This window comes from Falco punctatus, assembly GCF_963210335.1.
Source record: "Falco punctatus genome assembly, chromosome: 1".
Lineage (NCBI taxonomy): Eukaryota > Metazoa > Chordata > Aves > Falconiformes > Falconidae > Falco > Falco punctatus.
The window spans coordinates 59,303,048-59,316,916 of record NC_137580.1 but is presented as its reverse complement, the minus strand read 5'-3'; the positions used below and the strand labels follow the sequence as shown (position 1 = coordinate 59,316,916).

The window sequence follows — 13,869 nt, the reverse complement described above, 5'->3', positions numbered from 1 at the left end:
CGCTGCTTGTGCTCCTGATCCATTAACCAGTTGCTCTGCAGTTTCTCTTGATTGCCCTCAGACTTCTTGTTGCGACTTCATCGCTGCCCACCTGAAAAACCGATCACGGACAGTAATCTGAGGGCTGTACGGGGGTTCCCCTTCACAGCTGTAACCCGGGCCCCAGGGAGGCAGCAGGGTCGGGTCTGCGTGCTGGGCCTGCTGCTCCCTTCAGCAGGGAGTCTCCTGAACAAGTCTTCTGCCACACGCCCCCCTAAACAAAGTTTTTTATTGGCATTTCTTCTAAGCCTTATCCTTCTCTCTGCCCCTGCATTCCCCAAAAGGTAGCTGTGGATATGGCATGGATTTAAAACACTTGATTAAACACGTAGGCATACACGGACGGTTTGCATCTCACATATATGCCTATTCGCATAACATGTTTGTATACACTGATTAGCACAGGCGTGCCTTCCAGACTTTTTTCTTAAGTGCTGCGGGTAGGCCAGGCTTGGCGAGGCTCGGGTGCCATTTGTAAGGGCACATGCCTGTGGATGAACTGACACCTGACAGGGCTGGGCTGCAGCCTTTCCTTCACAGGGCCATGAGTGCTCCCCACTGCCGTCATGAAATGCGGAGGGACCGGGGCCCCAGAAGGCCACTGTCCCCCTCTCCAGTCCGGGAGCTGTGCATGTGATGCGGGTGCGATGGGGAGAGGGAGGCACAGGCACCTGCCCGCACACCTGCACGCAGCGTCGTTCTGTACAAGCTGCATTGCATGCTGCTGGTGGGGCTTGTCTCAGATCTTTGTGAGAACTGAAAAGAGACCTTTGCTCCTTACTCCTTCTTGTTCTCCTCTGTTCAGGACTCCTTTTGACCACAAAAAAACAGTGGTTTAGAGTCCATTTTAAGCTGCCATGGTGGGTTTCAAAGCTGGGCTTCAAGGTGTGCCTTTCCCCGATTCTGGGAGGGAGGGCAGGGAGGGATGTTAGGTTTTGTGGGGAGGGTTGCAGGATTTTGCCTTCCTTTGGGAGACAGCCATCCATGTTTGTTTACCTTTGGGTGAAAGGCTAGTCTCTGGTACAGAGCTTTTGTGATGGCGGTAACATAAGCAGAAGAAAAAATGGGAAACAATTCATTAATGCTTTTGTGGAAGTCTTCAGCCTCAGCTTAACTTGCACTTTCTACATATAGGAATGGCTCTATCTGAAACTATTCTATGTGACTTCAATGACAAAACAGGGAAGACAGGAAAACTATTTTTTATTCTAACAGCATATGAGTGCTCTTCAAAATCCCATCTCTACCAGAATAGATACATTGATCTATTATTTTTCTGCATGTATACATGCCAGCTTTTTTTCCCTCTGCAGAGCTGAGGCAATAATAGATTTGCGCTTTTTCACAGCATAAAAACTATTCCTTTTAGAAGTAAAATTCAGGACCCATCAGAATTATTGAAATCACGTGTGGACACCAAAACCCAGCTTTGCTGACTCTGGGCTCATTTCCTCATCTTGAACTGCTCTGAGGCTGAAAGTTCACTTTTGTGTGACATTACTTTTTGGGTTGGGAAGGAGAGAAAGATTAGTCATCATTGGTTTGGTAGGGGATGTCATACACCGTCTATATTCAGTACAGTTTTTGGTAAAGGGTAGAAGTAAATATTCCTTCTATGTTTTGAAAAACTGAGTGCATGGTTTCGACTCAGTTAGAAATAAGAGATTGTTGGTAAATAAGCAAGGTTCATTTGATGTGCTTTCTATAATGGTACTTGCTAATATATGCACAGAGTAGTACTTAGAATTTTTACATTTGCTTTATAACTTGCTTTCTCAAGTGATTTGGCAAATACTTGTTTTTCAGAAGCCACATGCAGAAATAAATTTTATACTTATGGAAAACTTAACATCAGAAATTATACTCTTAATAAGCATATGTGTGTGATTTACTTGCAGTGCCAGAAAAAAAGTGTGTTTTCATTAATAGGCTGCCCCATAATTCTTAAGAAAATTCTTGCATCTTCCTTTAACATTTGCAGCTATTGGAAGTACAACCTTGGGCCAAAACGGAGCAGCAGGTCTACTCCTGGGCTCTTAAATGATATTATTTTTTAAAAAACTATTACCAAAAAACCCCACGGTGTTCATTTATGTGCTCCCCTGCTCAGCCATGCTGGCTCTCTAATCTCTTTCTGCCTTTGGCAACAGCACCTGTACTGCTGACTTACATGATTACTATCCTCAATTGGATATCACGTGACAGGAACAGGGATTTTGTGTGTACAAGGCAGTCAGTTGATTTGCATGACATTTTATTCTATGTCATTGTGTATGAACTCTTCTCTTTGCATTAGTGTGACCTCGCTATGTCTCTGAACTTTCAGGGACACAGCTTTACTTTATCCTCAGTGTAACTTGTGTTGCTGTGTGGCATTGCTGTGATGGCATTGCTCTGATGTTGTCCTTGGTGTCATACTCGATACAGTTGTCTTTCATAATCAAGATCGACCTATGCAAACAGTTGTAAAACCTCTATTGGATAGGGTGTCTCAACACCCAAACTCCAGATACATAACTGCCAAGAAGGAAGCTCTTGCCTGGATCACAGAAATACTGATGCATACAATAGAAATATTTTTATGGTAGAAACTTTCAGTGTAAAAGGCAAAAAACCTGTTGTTCACATAATCATTATAATAGAATTTTTTATTCTTTCCATTAACCTCTGAGTACAAACAACACTACCATAAAGTGTATTTTGTTCGAGGATGTCAGGACAATTTCAGTGTCATTGCTATTTCCTCTGATGCCTTTTTTTCATGACCTTCCATCGTTTCTGTGTGCATTTATTCCAGAAGATTAATATCCCTACTGTATTCTAATGTTAAATTGTAATGTTTTTAATAAAAAAAATCTTCTGAATACTTGTCATTGAATGTATGACTTCTACATATTGCCGAGGCTCTGATTTCGACTTTCCTTATAAAATAATTAAGAATATTTATGGCACTTGTTTGATAGCGTATAGTCTGAAATTAAATGCACTGTCATGAAGTAGTTCGAAAAGACAGATAAGGTATAAAATTTTCAGTGCTTCTGGACAGCTGTTCAGCTCTCCAGTTTATCCTCTCTAGCAACTGTATATGAAAAAGAACAGTATCTGTGTCACAATCAAATGCAGATTTACCACATCTAGCATAATAAGGAGTACGTTGTCTGGGAAAATAAGATTTTGTTAATTGGGGGAAGGAGAAATAAGTGTTTATACATTTTTGCAATATAAAATGAAACAAACCCCAGTTTTTATCATAACGTAGAAGCAGAATGAGTATAATGTGTGGAAATAACATAAGAACCTTAGAAATCTGCAGTCCCCAGTAAAGTAGAATGTGCTGTTATAACCATCAAGACACAGTCTTGACCTACCTATGTCAATCGTCTCCTTCTTTATTTGTGTAGTTTCCAGAGCTGCTGGGGTGGAGTGGGCAAAGTCCCCCTCATCTTCAAAGATTTCTGTAAAAAAAAAATATAATAATTACAGAGTTCTAATTAACTAAACAGGTCTTGAGTTATGTCTTGGGAACCACCAACTAAAGAATGCCATTAATGACAACTATTGTTGAAGATTTCATCTCTTAATACATTAAAGCTGCCATTTCCCTGCAGCTGTGGGTTTAAGAGCAGAGCGTATGCACTTAAAAATAAATCCAGAACACCATGTAACAGCTGTCTAATACAAGTGTATGGATTAAATGTGCCAAATCTTAAGTTATTTAAACCTAGATCAGAATTTGTAGAATGTTCGCTGATGAGCGGTTGTAAGATATGTAGTAACTGGTGACCCTCCATGCAGCAGAACAGGCAAGACAGTGACTTTCCTAAGGGGTGCTGCAATACATACTGGAATTATTGGAAGACTCCAAGCGACTGATGCCATGAGTCACTGAATTAACCCCAAAAGGGGTGAGGGTCCTGACACTGCATCAGGGTGCTGTGCCTGGACCACTGATCTGCAAGGCTGCCTGCCTGCCTAGTAAAGACAAAGTACTAAATGCCTGTCCTGAGAGCATCCTCCCTGCAAGAGGTTTACATCACACAGCTGGGCCCTGGCTCCAGGCAAGGTGACAGAGGTGTCCCTGGGCTCCCCTCCACGGGGAGGAGACCTCCACTCCTCTGCCATTGGCCCTATGGTGTTCGGGGGGGACAGCTCCACCCCTCAGCCCTGGGAGGGAGGGATGGACTGGGGGATGACGCAAGTGGTCTTTGTGATCCTCATTCCCAAGGGAGTACAGAGATTAAATGGTGAAGGCCACACCACGGATCGATGACAGCAGTTTCTGGCTCCCAGCCTGTTCTCAGTCCATTCAAGAATATTTCCCCTAAACATTGAGCAATAAAGCATGATCTAGATTCATTTTATTAAAAATTACCCCCCAAATCAATACGGCCTTGTTTGCATCAGATGTTCTTTATGATGTGACCAGCATCATGCGCCTTTTAATTTTTTTTTTTTTCTTAGTGAGCCAAGAATGTGGGTAGGGAGCCTGGCTTTTTTTTCTAAGCCACCGTTCAGAGTTTTTGGAGGGAGAGCATGAGGAGAGCAAGACTGAGCCAAACAGAACAAACCATCAACGGTTTCTGGCATGGATAAAACACAGTGGCTCCGTCCGCATTGTGTAGTGAAGCTATAGACAGTTGCCAGCAAATATGCTTAATCTCTACTTTGTGTTTGAAGCGTTGCTCACAAGGCCACCAGAGCCATGCTGTCGCAGTCTTTCCTTTTACCCGCTCAGACTGATACAAGCTCTGTTCTCTTTTGGCACTCTGTCACTATCACCATCCTGGGTTCTGGCACATGAGGCAAGATTAGTAATTTGTCACCTAATCCTTACTCTCGTGTGTGTTTTGTTAGTATAAAAGGGGAGTAGGAAATGTCAAAGCTAGGGAAATTTTGGAGTGTGTGGCCTATGTTTACTCTCCAACAGCTTGCAAAATTGCTGCTGCTTCTGTCATGCAGATCTATGAGACTGGATACAGACAACTTGGATGCAGTTAGGAGTTTGTATGCTTGGGCTGAGCCACGGAATAATGAAGAAGTTTTGCACTTCTCTGAAACACTCTACTTCACACCAGCCTGGGGCATATGTATTAAAACATTATCTTTTGACTTTGTATGTTTTAAAATTCCAAGCACACAGCCGTAAGTCTTCAAGCCAACATAAGTGCCCCAGTATGCACTGACTTAAGATCTTAAACAACAGATTTTTAAAAAGCCCTTGCTTAGAAATTTACCCTGGCAGCGTCATGAGTTTGTTCTGAATTTGTTCTGAGAAGGACATACAGTAAAGTACGCTGGGCACCAAAAATCCTACAAAATAATGACAAGAAAAGTCATTTGAAGCAAAATACTTGCTGTAGGTATTTTTTAAGAACATCAAGCTACTGGTATTCCCTAGAATCTTGTTTTCACCTCCGCTGTTGTTCCCTGGCCCTTGTATTTAATCAGACACCCCTGTGTGTGCACAGTGACACACTGGAATGTACACACACACCACAGGGTTTGCATGGCTGGCTACTGCCTGGGCTAACTGAAACAGTTTGGCTCTTCCGAACAGATTTCTGGAATTCACTGCCCTCAAAACCGATCCCGTGAAACAGAAAACATCAGTCAAAACGACTAAACACGGGTTTATTTCCAGGCTGGTTTAATATGGGTATCTTTCACCCGGAAAGTGCCATTCACGGCGGCCCCAGCCTCCCCCGGCGGCTTTGGCCGGCAGCGGAGCGGGCCGCCTGTGCCGTGGGCTCCTGCGCCCCCTGCCGGCCAGGCCCTGCCGCTGCGCCCCCGCCGCCCGCCACGGGCGCACCTCGGGGCTTGTTTCCCTCCGTCCTCCCCTTCCCAGGGGGCACGCGCTGCTCCCCGAGTTTGGGCAGAGGCGAAAAACAGTACCATGAAACGTCAAATAACCAGGTATTTCCCTGGAACCGGGCAGGGTATTTGTCTTTCGACTAACAGCATCTTAAGTTTTTCCCTGCTAGAGTACAGCAGACCCGACGGGACCATTTGTAAAGGTCAGCGGTGGCGACAGTGTTGCTGTGGCTCATAACGGAGATTCACATGTAAGCTGGTGAGAAGCACATGCGCTGCTGAGGCAGCTTGTGCACCTCTGCATGTTCACACAGCTGCAGTGGCCAGAAAGCAGCTATCTGCCCAGGCTAGCTAGCGTATGTCTGACAGCAGAGTACATCAACTCCATGTATTAACTAGGAAGATACCTTGATACAAGGTGAACAGAATTTATAAATTCCTAATTACATCCAATTGAGGGGGTTTACAATTTTTTTTTTAAAGGCACGAGTATAAATTACAATCACGTGCTTGCTGAGCAAGTTTCCTACGAAGGTTCTGTTGAATATGGAGTAGTCCTTAAGAAGTCACATCCTAAAGGCTATCGATTGTCAGACATCTGGTATCAAAGATTCAATGTAATATATCACTGCCTGATTGACTTTTTCACTACTTGTCAGGAAGTAAATTTATGAATACAGAGGTACATACAATCTCTTTACTTGCCAGGTTCTCACTTTAAATTTATTCCAACCATCTAGGAAAGGCATGTATCACAATTCAAGAATAAAGGGTCTCCATGATATTGTAAAGTAAAAACTGAGCATCTTTTCTCTGCTTTATGTAATATCTAATTATGTTGCAGGTAATAACATTAAAGTCTAGGTGTTTTTTACTATCTGTGGTAAAATAATTTGAGTCTGTTATCATTCATTTGGGAACCAGGGAAAGAATTTTAGAAACTGAAACTGCGTCGCTTCATGATGTAGTGCTGTGGTTTTGCCTTTTCTTCCCTACAAAAGTTTGAACAGTAGTCTTTAGAGTGGATAGGCTGAGCCAGAGACACTTCTGAAGTACTTGCTGTTTTAGCTTTCCCCACAAAATCAGATTGCAGTTACAATTATCCAGAAACAAACAAAATATGCAGTTAAAATCCATATACTTGAGAAGGCAAACTGTAACCAAGGTAGGCTATAGATGTCTTAACACCTACACTTATCCTAAAGGAGTGTTAAAGCGTCAAAAATGAATGCTCAGAACTTTACTAGAAGTAGTCTGTTAACTCCATCTTAAATAACTCATTTGGAAGATTGCAATCCAAAAAGTTACAATATTACGTAGCTGCAGGCAGTTGAAAACTATGTCAGATGGCAGTTTAGTGGCACTGCTCAATCTATGTATTATTACAGTATCTCACTACTGTTCATGTATATGTAGTAATTTTACTTGTTGATGGGGAGAAACGGAATTTTATGCATTTGACAAGTTGTCTTAACTGCATCTCACAAAGTACTCTTCATGATTTCTTATGTATTTTTCTCTCTCAAAATGAGGTCCTTATAAGCAATACACATTTCATGACAACCTATTTTTCTCCAGTGAATGCCTCAAGTGCCCATGGTGGTGTGGTAAAAGGCCAGTTACATATTTCTTTGTTAGTAAATTTAAATTAATAAATGTAACTGCTGTTGAATGGTAAAACAAAATTGCTACTGTCCAGTATACCTCAAATTACCTCTCATGATCAACCATGTCTTTACTTACTTGTCATAGGTGTTTCTTTCGTTATACGCAGAGCTGCCTGATTCTCTGGAGTAGTATTTACAGTAACATCATCTGTCAGAAGATTTTAAATTTGATATTAAAATCTTTAAAGTTCACATTAGACCATTTAAAATTCTGTAAGACTACTCCTTAATGCCTAATTTAGACCATATTCTGCCTCATGCTACCGAAAGAGATCATAAGGTCCCTTGTGGCACGTCAGGTCTGTCAGCCTTTGATACTTTCATGTGTCTCTAGCTGAACGTTAAACTCCCGCTTCCCCTGAAAGTTACGCTTTCAGATGCAAATCATAATGTTTCTTTGTAAAGAGCATACGACCTTCATAGCCAGTGCTAGTAGTGGTACTCTTAAATGAAGTTTTCATTCCCCAACATGAGAGTTTACACAATTATATTAAAGATTGATCACATTATATTGTGAAAAAGAGAATGCAGTTACTAGTTCATGCACAGGAGAGTGAACAATTCTAATCCTTGGAAAGACAGAGTTTAAGTAGAAGTAAATGTGGTAATACATTGCACTCAGCTTGTTCAAACCAATAGTTTCTTCTTCTTTACATCTTGGGCCATGAATCTTTGAAAAGATTACTTACGAGACTGTTTTTATCGAATTCAGCAGAGCACTGTAAATGTGCATATATGCTTGTACTGAAAGTATAGTTATCACCATGACGTTATCTCCTGCTTGTAAATATTTTGGGTCTTTGTCTCTTCCAACCATAACTACAATGTGGGCTTATTTTAGAAATCCATCTTGATTTACTAAATTGAGGGAGTCATTTATATAAAATAGAAGACTTTTCAGTTTACCTGAGTCAGAAACTTTCTTTGTATCTCCAACCCGTAGGTCTTCTGACATGTTACTAACAGAGTCCTCTTCAGCTGTGTCTCCAGGCATTTCTGCGTAAATAATGCTATGTTAATTAGGGCACTGCATTTGTGTACTACATAAGAACAGCTGTGCTGTGTCAAATCAAAAGATCCATCCAACCTATGCCAAAAGATCCGTTATGCCAGCAGGCAGTAGTAGATGCATTAGCGAAAAGCTTAGAAACAGCAACTGAAGAGTGAATCCTCCCCCAAAATGTTTTCATAGTTTTCAGAGATGATCTCTGTGCTATATTTTTCTTCACTTCTTCCATTAGTTTACTAACTTCTAGTCTTGTATTTGGCCATTGTAATATCATGCCCTGTGTAGGACTCTTACTGTGTAATAAAGAGTTTTATGTTTAATTTTATTCTTAAACAACAGGCATGTTTCTGGTTGTACATACCAATAAAAAATGTTTTAACTCCTGGGTAGTGTAGGTTCATCGGTCTAATTCTGCATTAATCCATCCAAGTTATTTTTTCAATAACAGCACAAAAATAAAGACAAGCTCTGACAGTACTCTTGGTGTTACTCCTTTTGCTATTTTCACCATAGCTGTTTCACTGGTTTGGGAGACTTGCTCCAAAGGCCAGTGAAGCTGGACTATTGGGGACAACAGGAGAAAGGAAATTTCAGTGTTAATTTTTTTAACCAATGTCTGTAACTACAGACTTTTTTGCTCAATGTCTTCATTTTTTCTCGTTACACAGTCTGACCATCTCTCTGATCCTTTTTTGTTTGTTTTTTTTTTTTTAAACTAAGCTGGTAACAGTCTCTTCTGCCGTGATTTTGACCGGAATGGCCTCTCTGCATTGCTTTATTTTATCCTATGTCTCCATCTTTTTTTCCTCCTTTTGTTTCTCAGTTTTGCTACAAAAAGTCTGAAGCAATCACTCAATCTGAAAGACCACCTTATAATGTAAGACACAATAGTAAACTTCCATTTGGTGTTTTTTTCCCCCCAGCAAACTGGTTAATCTAGCTGGTTGCTCTTTTTTTTTTTGGTGTTCTTTCAAATCTCTAGTGTTGGAAAACTGAATGTTTTACATTATATATGGGTAGCTGAAGTACTTACCTATGGAGTCCTTTTCTGATTTTGCTTCTGTCCATTCTGGAGGCCTCTCACTTTCATCATTATCTGATTTACTTGCTTGTTCCATGGTGCTGTGCCCCAGAATAGCATCCAGTTCATTAAAAAATTTCATACTTTTACTTGTACTCCCTGAGTCTTGGGCACTTTTAACACTCTTGTATTCATGTTTCAGATTTTTATATTTTGTCCTGCACTGCTTCCAGTCCCTGTCAATTCCAAACTTCTGAAGTCTAGCAGCAACCTGTTCAAATATTCTTTTATTTCTCACTGTCCCCTCCAGTTGTTGCTGGATATTTTTGTCTGACCATATGCGTATCAAAGCTCTGACTTCATTAACAGTCCAGTGTTTTCCTCCTTCATTTGCTACTGTTGGAATAAAAGCCGGTGTTTTGGAAGCCTCTATTGCTGACGTTGGATTACCTGCATCGTGTGGGGTAGGGGAGAGACACAGAAACGGGTTACCTGCATTGGGTGGTTGGGGTGGGAAAGGACAGACAGAATGAGAATGAAGTATGCCATTTCCTCATGACTTGTCTCTCCAGAGAAAGACGGAGTAGAGGTGACATTAAAATCGAGCTACTGGTTATTAATTTTTCAGCATTTTTGTTAACTCTGACATCATTTTTGCCCTCTCTTGAAAACCAGCACTGGTAGTGCATGTACATTTAACTAACCTGAGAGGAACATTCCTTTCTTCTGTGCCCTAATACACTGAACTTTACTTGTAACACCTTTGAGAATAACCAAGGACTTTTGACACCTCTGAGAATAACCAAGGAACTGTTTTGTCATTCAGACATGAGAGAGGAGCGCCGTTTGGCAGAGAGCAAGTGCTGCCTTAGCACAGCAATAAATTGGGCCCCGAGTCACTGACACTACCATCAAGACTTGACTTTCTGCATTTGTGCCATACTCATGGTTTTACACACATAGAGAGATTTAAACTGGGTAAGGATCTGAAGAATCTGATCCTTAACTCTTGACCAAGTATCCAGTTTGTGAGGAGCTGATGAATGGAGACTTGTCTTCAGTCACAGGAGCGTTTGTGCGATAACGAGCACAGTTCTCATGGTACAGAACCTCCTCCACCTTTTCTCAGTGCAGGTCAATCAATGACATTTGGGGATTTTTATTAAAAAATTAAGTTTGAGTTATCTTACTCTGCAGAACTAAGATTTTTTAATTTTCTTCAGTCTTCAACTTTATTTTTTAATGTTTACTTGTTTCTAATTATGAATTTGCTCCCAGACTTCATTTTGATTATCAAATTAGTTTGGAAAGTGGTTTCTCATGCATTTTCTATCTAAATCTTTGCAAAAATAACTATAAAAACAAAAAAAAAAAACCAAAACCCCACAATTCCAGCGCTTCAACGAAGACATCAAACATGAAAGTGCACAGTAACTGACACGTTTTTTTCCAACCATACTGAAGTGATAAATGCCTTTGCCAGTGTCTTATTCTAAAAGGGCAAGCCAGGTTACCGGGGTTGGATACTTTATAGTCGCTGAGCTTTATGTGATGGCAAAAATATCTGACCTTTGCTTGTACATACAGCTTCAGTGGAGTGTACTTGTGTATAGCCACCTGTCTGAGGACCAACTTGTCCTAGACAGAGGCATTCTTTGCTAGTCTCCGTAATTCATTCTGGTTGTGAAAAAGCTGTTCAGAGATAGCGGTTTTCCCCTGTTCGTCCTGCCCTGTGTTAATCAGGACTCTGCAGCAGCCAGCTCACTGATACGTTGTTGAGGAGGGTAATTTTCAGGTTACGTATCACTTATGCTTTCTTCATTTCTTCCTGGGGGAGTCAAAGAAAATGTTTGTTTACAGGTGAATGCAACCGTAGGTCACAGGTGACAACTGCCAACATCAGACAGGCTTGGTGTAGTCTCTCTGCTCAGTGTTACCGGGAGCATTTCAACTACCTGGATTTCCAGAGTGGTCCATTCTGCACTACCAGAGCGTGCTGCGGGGGCCAGAGAGAAGGACCCAGGGGAAGAGAAGAGGAAGACAAATGCAGAAGGTGCTCCCTGCACTTCTCAGTCAAGCCACAGAGTATGGGGCAGTCTGGGAGGGATAAGGTTTCTTTATAGCTCTTGTGTAGACCACCATTTCTCACTAGTAAGCTCATTTGCAACTAGGCTCACTTTTGGTTGTGGATGGTAGTTCAGATGAGTGCTCGTGACATAGTGTATTGCTTATTCCTTCTGCTGTATGCAGAGTGGAAAAAGGTGCCAGTGTTTGTTCCTCATTCCCTTTAAAAAACATTGCGATTCAAAATGTATTACCCACAAGCACTGCTCTGAAACAATGTGAAAATTTTCCTTATGCCTCAAATGTATTTTAGCCCTAATCTGTTTTTAAAAAAATTGTTAAAACAGCTTATGTGGATGCCCCATCCCTGGCAGTGTTCAAGGCCAGGCTGGATGGGGCTCTGAGCAGCCTGGTCTAGTGGAAGGTGTCCCTGCCCATGGCAGGGGTGTTGGAACTAGATGATCTTTAAGGTCCCTTCCAACCCAAACCATTCTACAATTCTATGATTCTGTAATATGCATTATTTTTTTATCTGGAAGATAATTTTATGCCATATTTGATTTTTCTCTAAGCTCCCTCAAAATGAGATATCTGCTGAAATGAAACCAAAATATTAAGCAATATAAATACAAAGGGCCCAACATTTTTCTTAGAGTGGAGTTTGAAATCTAAAGACTAAGACAGGTACTAGGGTAAGACATTTCAGTATCAGTACACAAGAGCCGATGCAATTGAAGTTACTTTGCTAGCTTTGTAGAAAGTAACTTTCTCAGAACCGAAGACTTTTCTAGCAGGCCAAATAAATCTGCTTTGTGCAGTGTGTTGCAAGAGCACTGAGTGACACAGATATATTCCTGTAAACCTTGATTCAGATACTTACTGCAAGAGAAGACTTGTTTATATATATATGTGCATATAACTCCATGTGAGATTCTTGTCCCCTTAATGTCTTGTTATGCCGGGTAAAAGGGGGATAGCGTGTAATGTAAAAGCTGTAGGTTTAGCTAGGAACTTGTTTTCTCCCTGAATACGGCACCTTGGAGATTCTGTAGTGAAAGTTGTAACTGGATTGGGATGTATATAGATGGGCATAGAGGGTATATAAAAAATGGAAAGAGCATAGGAAATTCAGGACAGTGCTACTGTTCAGGCATGGGATCAGCTCATCAGTTGTCTAATTCTGCCTAAAATGTGCTCAGGCTCCTCCATTCCTTTTAGCAGCCCCTTGAAGAGGCTCACACCTAGGATCTTCTTCCTCTTTCTGGCTTGCCAGATTTGGGCCTTTCCTCTGTAATGACTTTCCTGAGCAAACACCTATAGTAGGATTATGTCCGAGTGAGTTGTATGGCTGGTTGGACTAAAGCATTGCTGACCACCCTTCGCTTGGAGACTGGATGCAGTTTGAAGACCGCTGCAGGTCTGGATTGCTCAGTGAGACAGCTCTGACCTCTGCATCTCTCCTGGCTCAGGCCGTTCACTCATGCTGCTTTAAGCAGAAATTACATGAGTTAGAGAAAATCTGCAAGTTGACAGTGGTTTCACACCCTACCATTTGGCATACTTTCCACTAGCATTTAACAAAATGAACGTGGTTAATATGGCCAAGTTATAGCACGGGATGTGTTTTGAACGTGAATGGTGGTCATGCAGGTGTTACATCATATATAGCGGCCAATATCTAGTTAGTGATGCATGAGACTGCCAAGTGCTAAAACCCGGAAGGAGATGGTGCAAAATGTGGCTATTTTAAAGCTATGTTGATCAGAAACAGAATGACGGCGGATTCAAGCTGTCAGAAAGTGCTCTGACAACCATGCCGCTTTTTAGTTTTTGATCTCTCTGCGCCATCATACTATACCTAGTTGAACTGGTCTGACATGAGACATAAAAAGTAGTGGATCTCCTGGAGCATCCTCATCATCTTCTAAAGAAACTGATATTTCACCTGGGAAGGAAAGAGGTTTTAGATGAAAAATAGGTATGGACTATGTTAGCTTAAATTAGTTTAAGTGAAAATGTCCATACGCAATGAGAAGATTATTAACTTTGTAATCTCCACACTTAATTTGTATTTAAATAAAATTTAAAATTAATTTGGCCTGTCACCCTAAGAGGACATGAGTTACAGGAAGTAAATAAAATTATTTTACCTCTTGCATATGAAGCCTGTTTGAAATGTATTTTTAAATCCTTGAAGAAACCAACTTGATTCTAGTGACTTGTACACTTTTCACTCAGCATTTGGGATGGACAGCACA

The 13,869-nt window shown here is 41.1% G+C and overlaps 2 protein-coding genes across 4 annotated transcripts in view; one reads left to right on the top strand and one right to left on the bottom strand.

Annotated features, from left to right (window-relative positions):
- PPAT (phosphoribosyl pyrophosphate amidotransferase) overlaps nucleotides 1-13,869 on the top strand; it is a 55,199-nt gene that overhangs the window by 16,904 nt on the left and 24,426 nt on the right. The gene's annotated exons all lie outside the window — the stretch shown is intronic.
- Nucleotides 1-13,869, bottom strand: part of PAICS (phosphoribosylaminoimidazole carboxylase and phosphoribosylaminoimidazolesuccinocarboxamide synthase) — a 47,755-nt gene that overhangs the window by 26,292 nt on the left and 7,594 nt on the right. Inside the window, exons 2-6 of one of the 3 annotated variants that reach the window (XM_080385748.1) lie at nucleotides 13,470-13,556; nucleotides 9,560-9,997; nucleotides 8,424-8,513; nucleotides 7,594-7,665; nucleotides 3,408-3,494 (exon numbers count right to left, since the gene is read on the bottom strand). In XM_080385748.1, the coding sequence (XP_080241874.1) occupies nucleotides 3,408-3,494; nucleotides 7,594-7,665; nucleotides 8,424-8,513; nucleotides 9,560-9,997; nucleotides 13,470-13,556 (774 nt within the window). The remainder of the gene's footprint in view (nucleotides 1-3,407; nucleotides 3,495-7,593; nucleotides 7,666-8,423; nucleotides 8,514-9,559; nucleotides 9,998-13,469; nucleotides 13,557-13,869) is intronic. The other 2 variants (XM_080385749.1, XM_080385750.1) reach the window with 2 other exon arrangements.